General features: G+C 38.2%; 1 protein-coding gene across 2 annotated transcripts in view; it reads left to right on the forward strand.

Annotated features, from left to right (window-relative positions):
- Positions 1-9,923, forward strand: part of LOC149231700 (uncharacterized) — a 192,150-nt gene extending 182,227 nt beyond the window's left edge. For both annotated transcript variants that reach the window (XM_089379260.1, XM_089379261.1), the window contains exons 11-14: positions 8,017-8,127; positions 8,410-8,555; positions 8,736-9,014; positions 9,273-9,923. In XM_089379260.1, coding sequence (XP_089235386.1) covers positions 8,017-8,127; positions 8,410-8,555; positions 8,736-9,014; positions 9,273-9,537 — 801 coding nt within the window. In that variant the 3' untranslated portion in view covers positions 9,538-9,923. The remainder of the gene's footprint in view (positions 1-8,016; positions 8,128-8,409; positions 8,556-8,735; positions 9,015-9,272) is intronic.
- The last annotated feature ends 7,134 nt before the right edge of the window (positions 9,924-17,057 follow it).

A 17,057-nucleotide genomic window follows, 5' to 3' on the forward strand; every position in this document is an offset into this window, starting at 1 on the left:
TACCGCGTGCCCCTGTGCAGACTTCGACTGCGCCCACGACTGTGCAGAAATCGGCTCACCCACGACCGTGCAGAAATCGGTTCACAGCGCCCACGACTGTGCAGAAATCAGCTCACGGAACCCACGACTCGACCACCACAGCTCGACCACGACGCCGCACAGAGGAGCCGCTTATGCTAAAATCGAGTTCAATATCGCCCTTTTATAGAATTTTTTGCAGCTAAACTAGGAGTTAAACTAGAAAAAAAATTCAATTAACTGAGTTATTAACTGAGGATCCACTGTTACATGAACTTTTGTTAACTGACCGGAACTTTTGTTAACTGACTGTACGGATCCCACCGTATCCGTACCCGTACCCGTTTCGGATTCGGGGATCCGAGGTTTCACCGATTGGCCCCCGCGGATCCGGTAACGTAGGGCTGAAGTCGACTGCTTTTGACTGCTGATTTTGACAGTGCTGTTTTGACTGTGTATTGGGCGAATAAATTTGATCTATGTACTCTCTCTTTTTGCTGAACTGTTGACTAATAATAAAAAGATTTGATCAAAGGGTTTTCCCCACATTAGGGTTTTTCTGTGGCATCCGCCAAATTTGGTGTCCTCTTGTTTTGGCTTGTTTTCTGCATATGTTTTTATGTTCTATCCATTGTTTGAAGATCCGACCGGCTCGGAACCGACTCGGCGGAGTTGGTTCGAGCCGGGAAAAAAAATTTCAAACTGGTAGAAAATTTGGTTCGGTCGGCTGGGTTATGACTAACCCGGCCGAGTCATAGCATGATTCCGCCGAGTCAGTCATAACTTGGCCGGATCTGTAACTACTCGGCCGGGTAGCTGACAGTGGCCAGTGAACCATAAAAACATGCCTTTTTTGATTTTTGATTTTATTTTTCTAAGTGTGGGGGACTCCAAAGGGGTTTATGAATTAGTTTGCTGGTATTTGGGGTCCATTTCCCTCTCCCAAACCCTAGTATTTGATCATATTGCGCTACTAAGGCTATGCTATTCATGGTAATGTTAAATTTTTAAAGTAAAGACATTCTCCTTAATCTTCATTTTCATCCTTTTACTTAAATTTTTAACATTACCATGAAATGACTCAGTATGTTTGAGAGTGGTTCCGGCCTCATTGGATTTCATATGGAGAAAGTAGAATTTTAGATTTCATTCAAAATCCAGCAGACTTATCGGTTTTTCAGGATTTCAAGATTGGGGGATTGCAATGTTTCCATTGAATTTTGTCATATATTAGGGTATGGAACTCGTATTTAATCAAGAGCACCAATCCCTCTATGTACCTTGATGTTAGTGACATTGGTTGTCGAACTCCTCCGGGATTCGCTCCCCGCTTTCGCTCCCGCTCCCAATTAACGTTGAGTCAAATGATGTTGGCAACTCTAGCAGTAGCCAGTAGTAATGGTCACAGACTTTTGTTGTAGAGGCCATTTCTAGCCTCCTTGGTTATGTGTTTTTGTTTTGATCTCTATATCATCATCGTGTATGTATTGGACAGTGAACTGGGTGCCATTTTAATATAATGGATATATTCATGAGCCTACTTTGATCATATGTTGTCTTCTATCTATATTCTAATGCTGTGTGTTTGGAAACATGAATGAAAATCTTTACAATTATGTGTTTTTATAAAAAATAAATATTTAATGTATTTTTTACAACGACCGAGTCATTGAGATCGAGCCGGCCGAGTCGATACCGAGTCAGAGTCGGAGTCGGAGTCGACCCTCGGCCGAGTCAGAGTTTTAAAACATTGGTTCTATCTGCATTTACTGTCAATGTGATTACTATTGGAAATAATTGGAAATTGTCATTGCAATGCTAAAGGAACATTGAAGTAAATTGTGCTAAGCATAGAACATACCATTGTTATCTAAAATTAACATGGTATCAGAGCTCAAGTGAAGACAAAGCCCAAGCAAGAGTGAGGAAAAACAATCACTAAGGGAAGCTGTTGGACAAGGACTTGGAACTAGTCCCAATGACGACTACATCTTACTTCAAATCTGAGGACAAGCTTAAGGACAAATCCGACTATCATGCATGGAAGATGTCTCTAGATTTGACTTTGGAAGAAAATGATGCTATGGACTATGTCAAAGGAAGAGTAGTGGAACCTCCTTCAAATGCATTTGCTGCTGCACAAACAAAGTACAAGAAAGGTAAGGTTAAAGCTAAGAAAATTATTGTTGATTCTATTCACAAGCCTTTGGTTGGCTATATTTCTGATTTGGAAACATCCAAGGAGATGTATGACACACTGGTTGGGATGTTCAAAGTAAATAATGCAAATCAAGTTCTCTTTCTCAAGAACAAGTTGAAAGACATCAAAATGAATAGAGGAGAATCCATCCAATCCTACTTCATGAGGATGACCGAAATCAAGAATGATCTCCTATCTATTGGAGAAGTTATTGGTGACAGGGAGCTCACTCTTATTGCACTTGGAGGCCTTACAAGAGAATGGTATGTGTTTAACACTACCATCTTCAACAATGACGGGATTCCGGGATTTAATGAATTATTGGCTAGATGCACTCAAGAAGAAATTAGGATGACGGAAAGAGACAAGCCCTCAAATGGAAACAACCTTTCGCCTTCTCTGCACATTCTAAAAGGAAGAACAAAGCTGGTCCAAGAAGACAAGGTCAAGGGTTCAAGTCGGGATTCAAAGAAGGAAGAAAGGAAGATGCTTCAATTGCAACAGGTTTGGCCACTTCGCTAGAGAGTGTCCTCACAAGAAGGATACTCCAAGAGATGATGACAACAATAGCAACAATGGCAATCAAAGGAACAACAAGTTCAACAACAAAGGAAAGAGGAATGCTCCCGCTAGTCGAAATGGAAATGGTTGTCCTCCCAAGAAGTCGAGAAACTCCAGGTATGAAGAAGTTAATGTTGTAGAAAAGCAAAAAGAATTTTATCTCATTTCTGCCCTCACCACTGCGTCTCCTTCCGATACATTGGATCATTGGTTGATTGATAGTGGTGCCTCAAGGATTTCGCTGGGTACAAGGAGGCCCTCTCAAACCTGATTCAAAAGAAGACTAATATGGAGATTATACTTGGGGATAATGCCACTTATCCCGTGAAAGGAATTGGGACTTTTACTTTTCACTTAAATCAAGGTCAAACCCTTCATCTACATTTGAAAAAGAACCTGGTCTCTATTTCTGCGATGGAAGATAAAGGTTTCAAGGTGACATTCGTTGATGGGAAGGTTCGTGTTTAGCAAAGGAACCCGAAAGATGCATTCAATCTTGGATTCAGGGTTGAAGGTCTCTGTCAGGTTGGAGGAAGTCCGTTGGGAGCAATGACTTGTGATACTTCTCTTCAATCCGAATTATGACATTGAAGATTTGCTCACCTTCATTACAAAGCCTTACCTAATGTAAGGAAGATGGTCACAAGTATGCCCAAATTCAACTTAGATGACTTCTCTCGCAAAACATGGATCTATTTCTTAAAGAAGAAGGACGAAGTGTTCAAATGGTTCCTCTCTTTCAAAGCCTCAGTCGAGAATCAAACAGGGGAGAAGATCAAAATATTGAGGACCGATAATGGAACCGAATATTAGTCAAATGAATTCAATGACTATTCTAGAGAAGTTGGCATTAAGAGGGAGACCACTACTATATATACTCCTGAACAAAATGGAGTTGTCGAAAGGAAGAATTGAACTATCATAGAAGCCTCCCATGCCATGCTTCATGACCAAGGCCTACCGAAGTTCTTATGCAAAGAAGTTGCCAACACTGCTGTGTATATTCAAAATAGATGCCCACATCAAGCATCAGACTTCGAGATAGCCGAAGAAGTTTTCACCGGTAAAAAACCTGATGTTTCTCATTTCAGAATTTTTGGTTGTCCCGTATATTTTCATGTGCCGAAAGAGAAAATAACCAATCTAGATGCATCTGGGAAGAAAGGAACATTTGTGGGCTACAGTGAAACTTCAAAGGCATATAGAATTTATGTGCCTAGTCAAAGAGAAGTGGGAATAAGTCATGATGTCACTTTCGATGAAGATTCTACCTTTAGGAAGGTCCGAGATCTTCCTATCCCTAGGAAGGACAATGATGATGATGCGGGAAAGCAGGATGAACCTTCGACTGATGCCCTGATGCCCATTGTTGAAGGTCCGATGGATCCCATTGATCCACCTTCTAGTGAGCCCCCTACATCAAGAAAAAGACCATTGTGGCTCAAAGGTACTCTTGCAGATGCTGAGAGACATATTGCACCGAGGGGGACATTTGAAGAAGTCGTGAAACAACAAGTCTGGAAGGATGCAATGAACAAGGAATATGAATCAATCATGAAGAATGATGTCTGGGATGTGGTTCCCAGACCCAAGGATAAGTCTGTGGTCACTTCAAAATGGATTTACAAAATCAAACATGGAGCTAATGGGAGTGCTGAAAAGTTCAAGGCTAGGTTCATTACTCAAGGCTTCTCCCAAAATGAAGGAGTAGACTATGATGAGATATCTGCACCAGTTGCCCGATATACCACCATCCATTCGATCACAGCTTTTGTTGCCTCGCAAGGTTGGAGCCTACACCAAATGGATGTTAAAACTGCTTCTTGCATGGCTTGCTTAAAGAGGAAGTCTATGTAGAACAACCCGAGGGGTTCGAAGTTCAAGATCGTAAGACACATGTATGAAGGTTGAAGAAAGCCCTCTATGGGTTGAAGCAAGCCCTTAGGGCTTGGTATGAGAGGATTGATAGTTATATTATGAAGCTGGGATTTACAAGGAGCGATGCTAACTCGAATCTATACTTCAAGGTTGAAAAGGACAGGCCTCTCATTCTGGTCCTTTATGTGGATGATCTATTTCTCATAGGTGATAACCCTCTCATTCATCAATGCAAGAGGGAGTTGGCTTCCGAATTCGAGATGAAGGACCTAGGACTGATGCACTACTTCCTAGGATTGGAGGTCTAGCAAAAGTTGGGTGAGATTTTCCTTTCTCAAGGAAAATACATTATGAAGCTGCTTGAGAGATGTGGAATGGTGGATTGTAAGTCCGTGTCTACTCCGATGGAACTCAACTTCAAGAAGCTATGTGGAAGTGTTGTTGGGCCTAGATTAGCAAACCCTTTTGAGTATTGTCAACTTATGGGGAACTTGATGTTCTTGGTAAATTCCTGTCCTAACATATGCCTCGTTGTGAACACGTTGACTCAATTTATGGTCGAGCCTCATCACATTCATTGGATTGCTGCTAAGGATCTCTTCAGATATCTCCGAGGCACAATCCACTATGGTCTGAGATACACTGCCGGGAATTTGAGATCATGGATATTCAGATGCTGATTGGGGGTGGCATTGTGGTGGATCGTAAGAGAACGTCTGGGTGTTGCTTCTCATTAGGGTCTGCTTCAATATCTTGATGAGCAGGAAGCAGAAATCAGTTGCTTTAAGCACCACCGAGACCAAATACTTTATTGCGAGTATGGCCTGTTGTGAAGTTGTTTGGTTGAGGAAGCTATTCAGTGAGCTATTTGAGCACGTGCTAGATACCATCGTGATCTTTTGCAACAACCAAAGTGGGATTTGCCTTTCATAGAATTTCGTGTTTTGCGTTCGCTCCAACCACTTTGATATCAGGTACCACTTTATCCGTGATATGGTACAATAGGGAGCAATAAGGATCCAACACATCAGAACGGATGAGTAGGTCGCAAACATTTTCACGAAGCCCTTGGGAAAGGTCAAATTCTTAACCTTTCGAGAGAGACTTGGAGTCGTGGAAAGACCCTCCTATGAGGGTCCTGTATGATTTGGACATTGAGGTCTGGGAGCTCCTGGGGGCTTGGGGTACTTCTTGGAGCTATGAGCAACCATAGAGTGAGTGGCTCACCTTCCCCTAGTGGTGTGCTATGTATAGGGTGAGTGGTTCACCTTCCCCTGTGATACCCCATGATGGTTGACATGTGTGTACTAGTGTAGGGCAAGTGGTTCACCTTCCCCTACGATTGCAGACACATGTATGTAGGGTGTGTGGTTCACCTTCTCCTACGATTGACATAAGCATAGGATGAGTGGTTTACCTTCTCCTATGATTGACATATGCATAGGATGAGTGGTTCACCTTCTCCTATGGCATATGAGCAGGATGAGTGGTTCACCTTCTCCTGTCGATGCCCTAGCACATATCCTACCCATGGAGTCTAGGACTCCTGGGAAGTACCTCTCATCTGGCCAATGAGTTGGGAAAAGTGGTTAGTGACCATAGCACTATTGATGGACGCATCGTGCATCGCCGTACTCCCTATGACTAAGATGCATGGTGTTCAACAACTTGATTTGGGATCAAGGACTAACTTTTGTCAGTGGAGAGTGGTAAGGTCTTGTGACTTCACTTCTTCTTCATTATTACTTCATGGTTCAACAGAGCAGAGTAGTAATGACAGGATGGCATGATGATGACAGATGGATTGGCACATGGAGTTCTCCCTAGCTAAGAGGGAGCGTTAAAATTGGCATCTAGGGCCAAATTCCACCTTGGGAGAGCTCATATGATGGAGATGATTATTGCATTGGATTCCTCTTTTCAAGAGGTCCAAGTTTGATATAAAGATCATTTCATTCGGACAAGCAGAAGTGGAATTTTGAATTTATTCTCTCTCATGCACAAATTGTCAAGGTCAGCCTCTGTCTAATGTAGGCTCAAGAAGCCCAATGGATATGTCTTCTCATCCTCAATGAATTGTATAGATAGATCATAGGAGTGACCTCTCTCCTCATTTGAACATCACTCACTCACACATCCTTCTCCCTCTCCACATCAGATTGGTTCGTATAGCTTGGGATCTTCTCTATCTCTCACATGTGTGGCAAGGAGGCCGAAATTCCAGATTGCAGACCAGCATTGACCGGTGATGACCAAGGATAATTTGACCTGTTTTGACTGCATTTTCGTGGGCAGAATTCCGATTTCTTGAGGCCGTACTTGCTGGCAGAGAAATCAAGGCATTTGGAGAAGTTTGACTTGTGTTGACCGCAGCATTGACTGAAGTTTGACTGGGTTTGACTGAGGCTGGGTGGACTGTTTTGGGTTGACTTTGACCCTTCTTGGAGGCCGAGTTGACTACCTTTGACCGAGCTGCAAAGGAGAAGTTTTGTTGCTGATTTGACCGGCATTGACTCTCTGATTAGGGCTGAAGTTGACTGCTTTTGACTGCTGATTTTGACAAGGCTGTTTTCACTGTGTATTGGGCAAGTAAATTTGATCTATGTACTCTCTTTCTCTACTGAATTGGTGAATAATAATAAGAAGATTTGATCAAAGGGTTTTCCCCACATTGGGGTTTTTTCTTGGCATCTGCCAAATCTGGTGTCCTCGTCTTGCCTTGTTTTTTGCATATGTTTTTATGTTCTATCGGCATTTACTGTCAATGTGATTAAGTTAATGTGATTGCTACTGGAAATAATTGGAATTTGTCATTGGGCTGCTAAAGGAACATTGAAGTAAATTGTGCTAAGCATACAACATACCATTGTTATCTAATGTTTGAAGCTAAGCTGCCATCCAAGATACCATTTGACTGTCCTACTTGTCATAAACAATTTTAAGAGTTTGTAGTGTAATATATTGTAATTTGATTAAGAAGCAGGTAATTTATCGAGCTAGGTATTATAGTGGATTTGATGAATGATCTCCAATAGTGGGTTTCAAGCATTCAAGACAGAGTTACAGGGCTTGCGCAAATTTGTAGTTTACTAATCTATTGATGAACCTTTTTCCATGGCATTGAATTCATTTTTCTGTTACTGTTTCTTCTCTTAAAGTTAGTTTGCATGTTGCAATTAAATCTGATGTGGTTTCATTGTTGCACTCTAAGTGAATTTTTTTGTGTATCTCGTTTTTCTGTTTGACAATTATGACCAATGTCTTTCGGGAAAATAATCCCTTTTAATGCAGTTAATTTAAAACAAGAAGCAGCAGCTATTCCACCATGGCTGAGTTCCTAAAATTGCCAATTGATGCAGGTTCACAAAGATGCTCGAAGGTTTTGTCCCGAGGCTGTCAATTTTTTGCAGGCTCTGTTGATGTCAGCTTTAGATACTAACCAGAGCCTCAATAAGAGGGATGAAGTGAAAGTAAGCTGTCAATTCTCCCTATCTTATTATGCCAGAGAAAAGAGTTCCTTCCATTTACTTGTATTAATCATATAGACAAAGTGGGCATTGTTTCTGATAAATTATGATAAAAGATACTCGAGTGTTTGAGCTCTCAGTAATTTTGTACCAGCTTTCAACCAGTAGTTGTTTGCAAGAGAGATTTTATAGATACACTACAAGATTACCATCTCAAGGATTTTGTGGTACAACTTGCAGCTAGAGTGTTTACCTGACATATTCTTTGTTTTGGCTGAGTACCAGTGCCCTACCTTTTTGCTGGAGCATGAAGACTATAGGCCTTGGCTGCATCTTTCAAGTGGGGTATCCGTTTTACCTCAACCTTTGGATTTCACTATGATCATGGAGACTAGTGATGATGTGCCTCTCTTTGACTCAAACATATACAGGTTAAAAGATTTGCTTCAACTGTGTAGTATGCTTGTTTACACTTTACTTGATTATAACCATGTAATTAGTTATTTGAAGCCTTTACTGAAGTATTTGAGTTGGGCAATGTTTATAATCACGACAATAACAGGTCATTTTCTTTTATTTAAACTATTTTCTTGCATATGTCCACATTGCAGGGTTGGCATACTTCTTTCTGTATCAGAAACGTTGAGAGGTTTTGTAAACATATATCATGACATTGTTTCATTCCCTGAAGTATTTGCATCCTTTGTACCTCTATTGAATGAAATAGTCAAAGAAAATAAGATACCCGAGACTCTCCGATTGAAGATGACAAGTATTGCTTCTCTAATAAAGGGGAAAATTGATGAGCATGAAAAGCTACGGCAACCATTGAGGATGAGAATGAAGAAGCCCATGCCTATCAAGCAATTCAATCCAAGATTTGAAGAGAAGTATTTTATGATCTTGCTATTCCTGTTTTCATTCCATGAGTGTGCTTTTGTGCTTATATATCTGTTATATTCCCAGTTTTGTTTTACTTGAGAAGCATGTATTTTGCAAGTTGGAATAGATGACCTGCCTCTGTTAGAAATATTCAAGACTTTTGCATTTACCTTTTAATCTTAATGCAATTCTCTTTTTCCGCAGATCCTTATGTTACTATTATATGATCTTTGACATTATGCACCTACTTTTGAATTTTGTGGCAGCTTTGTGCATGGGAAAGATTATGATCCTGACAGAGAAAGGGCACAGAGAAAGAAGTTGGAGCGCCAGATCAAGCAGGAGGCAAAGGGTGCTGCTCGTGAACTGCGCAAGGATAACTACTTTTTGCAGGAAGTGAAGGCAAGAGAAAGGGCTGTGGCAGAGGAGGAGAGAGCAGACAGGTATAAGAAAGCAATGGCTTTCTTACAGGAACAAGAATCTAATTTCAAATCTGGGCAATTAGGAAGAGGAAGAAAGAAAAGAAATTAGGGACAATGACATGGTCTTTACCAACGTCGCCATATAATCTGATAGGCCATTGAGCTTTGGAAGGGAGTTTTAGTTGAGGTTACATTGGCATGGAATCTCATAGAGGTTTTTTTTAAAGCAGTCAATTGAGGGAGTTAAATTTGACTGTGTAAATGATCAGAGTAGTTGAACTGATGACAATTCCTCTCATTAGAGTGGTTAAAGTTACATCAAGCAATTTGTTTTTCGTCTTTGTTTAAGGTGATGGTTGGCAATTTTTTCATTGCAATGCCACCATGGAAATTTGTTATTGATTGTTCTGGTATTTGTAAAACATTTTTCAATTGGTAGAGATATCAATTATTTGTGAACTGGATCTGTATTAACATGGAGACCCAGGTTCAAAACCCCCTGCGAAATGTGAATGAGGTTCGGTGTAAGTCCAAGGTGACTTGACAACATAGAAACACCCTAAAGCATGGCGGCTTAGCTGAAGGACAACTGCAAGTTACTAAAGTGACATTCGACAAAAAAGTACCTTGTGCATATCTAGATAACAGCATAAATGTAAAATATAATTTTACTTTTTTAAGTGCTACCTGGTTTCGACAATGTAAAACATGGATATAACGCAAGATTGGTTTCTTTTAAAGTCATAGTCGTTGTAAAGTTGAATTGTGTGTATATATATATATATATATATATATATATATATGATTGGTTCAGAGATCTGGATTTTACATTTTTTTCATTGATTTTACCTTGTGACTTTGTAATGTATGCAATAAAATTGAAGTAATGTGAGCCAGGTTGTATGGTCATCCACTCCTTGTCAAAAAATATATCATGCTTCAAGACACGTTCAGTCTCATCAGCAGTTTGATCCTCAGCTCTGTTTTTAGCCTTTCCAACGCTGATGCCTCCAAATTCCCCCAGTTCTGGTGCTGTGGTGACAAACCTATAGCACAGTATTGAGATTTGGAGATCCATCATAGCACAATACACCAAGACATGGCACAGTATAGAGAGAAATGGAAATCCATTGGCCATATTGTTGCCAGGTCTGGGAACTCTGATGAAACTCACAGAATCATGGATATCTCTATGACGTGCCTTCTCTGGAGAGCTTGAGATAGAAAGAGCACTTATCTCAGCAGCCTCTGGCATGGTCTGAGACTCTGATAAGGGAGGGGCATAAAACATCTGTGTGGTGTGATGCTGAGAACTTGATATTGCCCAACATGGAAGATTATCTCATTCATTCACTGGGCAATCAAAATACAGGAGTAATAGTGTTGGTCCTATGACAGCATGAATGGGGTCATTGCAATGCATGGGTTTTTTGATGGCCTATAACCAGAGAAGAAGAAGAATCACTTCCCTCCATTATTGTCTGCAACATCATTAGGGCTTTTCTGAGGATATATATGGTGAAGCCAATTGGGTATATCCGATATGTCAGAAAACAATTGGGTATCTGTGCAGTGAAGAGAAATAATTGGATTATGCAGTCTGTCTCTGTTAGTATCCATTTGGCTTTTACTTTGTTGGAAAAATTAATGGGTATAAACTGTTTAATCTGTGAAAATTCATTGGGTATACAGGTTGTTTCTGTGAAAAATCTGTTGGGTATACACAGTTTCTTCCTGTGAAGATTCATTGGGTGTGCATTCTGCAAGGTAGAAATCTCGATTTTATTTGGTTGTGTGGCTGAGATCACGATCTTTCGGATTGTGTCATTGGAAAATCCCTTTGCCTGGGTGCCTTGTGGATACTGTTGTAAGTTTGTAACGACACCTAGTGCCAAGTTATCAGTGCTGTTGTAATTGCACCTAGTGGTGCCATGCAATAAATAAATATTAACTTTGAAAGGGTCTTCGAGGAATCTTGTTTTTTGAATTAGGTTTATTGAGATTCTTCTTGCCCTTTGTTGTTTGGGTATCTGGATAATCTTATTTTCCAGATTGGTTAACCGTGAAACTTTGTTGACATGTGAGTTACGGAGATGTCATGATCTTTCCGATTGTGTCATTGGAAAATCCCTTTGCCTGGGTGCCTTGTGGATACTGTTGTAATGACACCTTCTAGTACCAAGTTATCAGTGCTGTTGTAATTGCACCTAGTGGTGCCATGCAATAAATAAATATTAATTTTGAAACGGTCTTCGAAGAATCTTGTTTTTTGAATTAGGTTCATTGAGATTCTTCTTGCCCCTTGTTGTTTGGGTATCTGGATAATCTTATTTTCTGAATTTGGCAACTAAGAAATTTTGTTTTCCTCTGTTTGTTTGGGTATCTGGATAATCTTATTTTCCAAGTTGGGCAACTGTAAAACTTTGTTTTGACATGTGAGTTACGGAGATGTCTTTGTATTTGGGCCTCTAAAAATAGTTTTTCCTTTTGTTGTTGGGAAATGTCCTTATAGGCCAAGTTAGGCTACTGAGTTTCGCATGATTGATTGGGTCCTTGTTCATAAGAAAATATTTTAAGAAATTGCTTTTCTTGTGTTTTCCTTTTTTTTTCTGGTTTATTGTAGAAGTTCTGCTCTTAATTCAGAAGTTATTGAAATGAAATGAAACGATATTTTAAGGTCCACGAGACTAAAAATAGTCTATGAAACCATTAGTTCCCTGTTTTTCGCTCTTTGCAATTCAGTGTTTTTCCGATTCAAATTGATGATGAGCTGACCCAACCTTCCAACAATCTCCTCGCTAAAAAGACAATGCCAAGAAACTGATGCTAACATGTTCTCATACCTTTCTCTGATGTCTTTGAATGCATCACATTCCAAAATGAAATGTTTTTCCAATTCCACGGCTCCAGACGTGCAAAATGTACACACCCTTTCTTCCCAAGCTTCTTTAAGCCTTTTTCCACCGTCTTGTTTCACACCGAAGTTGATGTGAGTTGGTCCTTAATTGAGCCATAAGAACCTTTGCCCTACATGAGTTGGTCCTCAATGTAATATTTCTTCTTTCTACCCAACTCTTTTCCCCATACCTTTTTACTGAACTTCTCCATAACAAAATCTTTTAGCTCCTTGCTATTTGTGAGACAGGCATTGAGGTAGATATCCCATTTTTGCATCCATGTGTAGTTTTGTTTTATCCATGTTTTCTTTCTTTCACTGATGCCTTCATTGAAGATAACATTAGGCCATCTACCTACTCTCATTTGTTCAATTCTTTTTAGATAGCTTATGAGCTGCACCATAGCAATTGCTTCATTGGAAGTTGCTCCTGTTTCACTCAACATTAGTTTGTGGAGAAACATTGTTTCTTGAGCCAAGTCATTGTGCAATTGCTTTGTTTTCTAGATGTTTTATTTCTGTTGAGGATGAAATCTGGTCTCATTTATCATTACTTTCTTTCTCTTGGCTTGAAAAACAGTGTATATATCACTTTTTCACAAATCAACTTTGCAGCATATTGCATGTTTTCCACTTTGCTACCTTTAACTACCTGCACTACTTATCAGTTTAATTGCTTCAATGAGTAATTGTATTCTTTTAACCTCTTATTTAGTTTACCCACTTGATTCAATATGATCATTGAGAAATTATTTTGATTTTGATTATCTTTGTTTTATTTTGGCCCTTTTGTCCAACTGGGTTATTCAGAAAATCCTTTGCTTTCCTATGATTTTCCTCATTTTGGTTGAATTGAGTTTTGGAAAGCTGTGAATGGATGAGAACTTCTAACAGGGGTTGTAAGTCCGGTACGTTCTCAAAAATATATGTTAAATCTCTTATTTGAAGGAGCAACTTTTTTTATATCAAGTTCTTTATCTTATTTGCTTTATGGAAATGTTTCCCTGAAATAGGAAGTGGGTCAATTTGCCCCAGTGGGACAGACTTGGATATATTTAGAGTGTGCGCAAAGCCTAGTTGTTACACAACTTTTTCAATTCCGTTCAGTATTGTATGTGTCCTTTTTTCCTACAAATTAAATTGGCTGAAGTCTCATTGTATGACATCTCATTTACCTTATAGTTTTATTATCCAATATTTAAAAATCAAAATTCACTTGGCAATAAACAATTCAATTAAAATTTACTGTTTTTATCATTTCTAAAAGACATGGAGAAAAATGTTAAGCTCTTTAAGGAACCTATAGGTCATATTCATAAGTGGCCACATTTGACATTACCACAACTTTTCACCGTGCTTTTTTTTGGCCATTGGTTTTAATGCATGGTCAAGACTACTTTGGAATTGGAAAAGCAGGAAAGGAAATATTGAAAGGAAATATATATTGTTATTGGGAAATCTATTTTAGTTAAATGAAATATCTTTTGATAGAATAATTGTCATATTTATCTCACAGTGTTAATAGTTTTTGGTGATCACACCCTATTAAAGTATGTTTTTACAAGATTAATTTTCTTAGGGAACACCTATGTTGCATGAGTTTTCATAACAAGGAAATGTTGGGGTGTGGGTATGAATGTTCAAAATGGCTAGAAGTTTCACCTAAATTTATAGGAAATGACAAATTGGAAGTGTAATATTATATATCATTTTTTTAAATAACTTGAAAAACAAATTTAAATTTAACTATAATGGATAATACAAATATTGATTTAGAAAATTTAGAAAGTTAAAAGGTCTAATTAAATTATGTAATAATACATGTACTTTGCGGCTCATCAAAAAATCAAAGATAGTAGAGGGGTTTGCTTTGACTCTTACCAGGTTCTAACTTTTTGAATGTAAGAATATCATTCTTCTGGAACGGATGGATAATAGTTCTATAAATTTAAAATTCAAAAGAGATGTATTATCATAAAGTGTTTGGCGTATATGTGAACCTTGGGATGATTTTCATTTCTCATGGTCATCATACTCATCTTGCAAGTCTGCTAAAGTTGAGTCGAGAAAGACCAACAAGGAATACATGAAAAACATTGTCACAAATTACCACTTAGTAAGTAGGGTAATAATAGTGTATTGAAAATGATTGAGTTTGCAAGGATTGTAATAATTTTATAGACGACAATGGTATTTAACTAAGCTTTTAATGTTTAAAATAGTGTTAAGAAACAAAGATTCATGAACAAGCATACATGGAAAATGGCAAATGCTAGTAGTGGCTACAATAGTCAATGTTGGTTACAATGTTGAGATGCTCACAATGTTGCTGACAGGACTAAGAAGCTTCAAGGGTTAATCAGAACTTGCTAATGACCGTTGAACTAAAGTTTAATTTCCTAGGACTAAGATGCCTCACTCATAACAACTTGCAATGATCTATGGACTATCACTACACTCACAAACTCACCAATGAAAATGTAAAATCCCCAAAACCAAGTGTATTCTACAAAAGGGGGAGAGCGCTTAACTAGTCTGGTGACAAAACAATAAAAACATGGTGAGGATTTTCACTTCTTAGGGGGGGCACGAGTTTAGGGAGCTTCTTGCTTATAGTGGTTCGAGAAAATAGTTTAACATTGATTACAATGTTGAGATGCTCACAATGTTACTTATGGGACTAAGTTTCAAGGTTAATCACAACTTGCCAATGACCAATGAACTAAAGTCTAATTTACAAAGACCAAGATGCCTCATTCATAACAACTTGCAATGCTCTCTAGACTCTTAGAACACTCATAGACTGACCAATTACAAATGTAAAATCCCCAAAACTAAGTGTATTCTACAAAGGGGTGGATTTCTTAATTAGTGTGTGTTTTTTTTTGGAGCGGGTCGGAGGGGGGGTGAGGGGGGTGTGCGCCCCTTAATCAGCGTCGTGACAAAACAAAAGAGGAATGGTGAGAATTTTCACTTCTTAAGGGGACCATGGATTTAGGGAGCTTCTTTCCTAGTAAGGAACTTATGGGCACTCCCCTAGGAATAGGAAGCTTACTCAAGCTCTCCATGTAGTAAACTCTAAGGGAACTTGCTCCCAAGCTCCCATTTCCATGAAGTTGAAACTTACAAAATGCTCCCATGCTATTAAAGTTGTTCCCAACCAATCTAGGATGCTTCGTCCCTGTTCCCAAGCTCCCAAAGATACGAGGCTTTCAAGAATGAGTTTTGGAGATGCGAGGAGTGGTTCATGTGCAAAAATGGAAAAAAAAACAAACATGAGAATCTTTTTTTTTGGGATGAACTTTCCTACTATGGTTTTGAGGTGTTTCAAGAAATTGTAAAACTATGGTTCTGTGTATATAAATCGAGCACTTTAACACATACATTTTATGATGATGTGATGAAACTAAGCCATGGCGATGCCTTATTCACTACAAAGTGTTCCCACGCTTTCACTTTGCTTCTAATGTGAAGCATGGAAATAGGAGCATGTCTAGTTTGTCAAGCTAAGTGGAAAATGGTCCCCTTACAATGGCCTCTTTTAAAACCACTACATTGCAAAACATGAATAAAACCTATAGATTGCTTCACAACAACAAGATATCTAGATGACAATTTTATGCCATTTGTCACCTCCTTGTCCCCCAAATCCTAACACTAAAATATGTGTTACAGAGCTTATAGTTTCACTAATGATTGAGTCTTTGGAGCCAATGTTGAAAGTTGACATTCAATTTGATTGTTTTCACCACTTTGAATGTTTTTTACATGTGGTTGTGGAGAGGAAACCATCAACTTTGACATGGAATGACTTTGCCAACCCATAACTTTATGGGTTAGAAAACTATCTACTTGTGATTTTCTACTTATAGGTGCACACTAAGAACCAATACACACATATGCATTCCCTGCTTTGGGATTTCTTCTCATAAGGGACTCTTATTTCATAATATTAAATAAATTTATTTTTTCCCAATTTCAAAATATCTAGGCAGATCCATCCAAAGGGATCACATTCCATCGTATTATTAGCAGATCCTAACCTCGAGGATGTAGAGGATAATTGACCTTGTGATCTCCCATTAGCAAGGTGCTTTACTAAATAAAATTCTACTTAAGGGGAGAAAGACTTAAAATAAGAATATATATATATATATATATATATATATATATATATATATATATATCTTGAAACTTCAAATACAGGGGATCCAAAACTTGAGGACTAGGTGTCGAAGGGAGTAAAGTGTATCTAATGTGCTTATGAAGAGATTTTGTGATCCAAATTTCAAATATGAAGAATTATTTCTGAATAATTTATATGAATATTTTTCTTTTTTTATGATGACTTGATCTAGTTTTACAGTTAATTAAAAATTTATATTTCCATTTTTAATGTCTTCAGAGTTACTAGTAGCCTCTATCAGTTCCTTATGATTGCAATTTTCCAATAACTTCTAAATCTACTCTTATCAAATATATATTTTTTGTAGTTATTTTATTTGCGTATTTAAAATAAAAAATAAATAACATTAATTTATTTTGAACCCAATGAGATACAAGCAATTCATATTATCTATATGATTGTAATTTATGTATTTGTATTGAAGTGGCATTGATGACATTAAAACAATAATTGATCGGCATGTATTAATTTTAAATTCAATAAACATAAAAGCAATTATACAATCTAAACTGAAAAAAATATGAGTAATTTTAACATTCTAATTTCT

The sequence above is a fragment of the Pinus tabuliformis genome, chromosome J (assembly GCF_031772625.1).
Source record: "Pinus tabuliformis cultivar Carrire ecotype Pingquan chromosome J, CPIR1, whole genome shotgun sequence".
In the NCBI taxonomy this organism is placed as follows: domain Eukaryota; kingdom Viridiplantae; phylum Streptophyta; class Pinopsida; order Pinales; family Pinaceae; genus Pinus; species Pinus tabuliformis.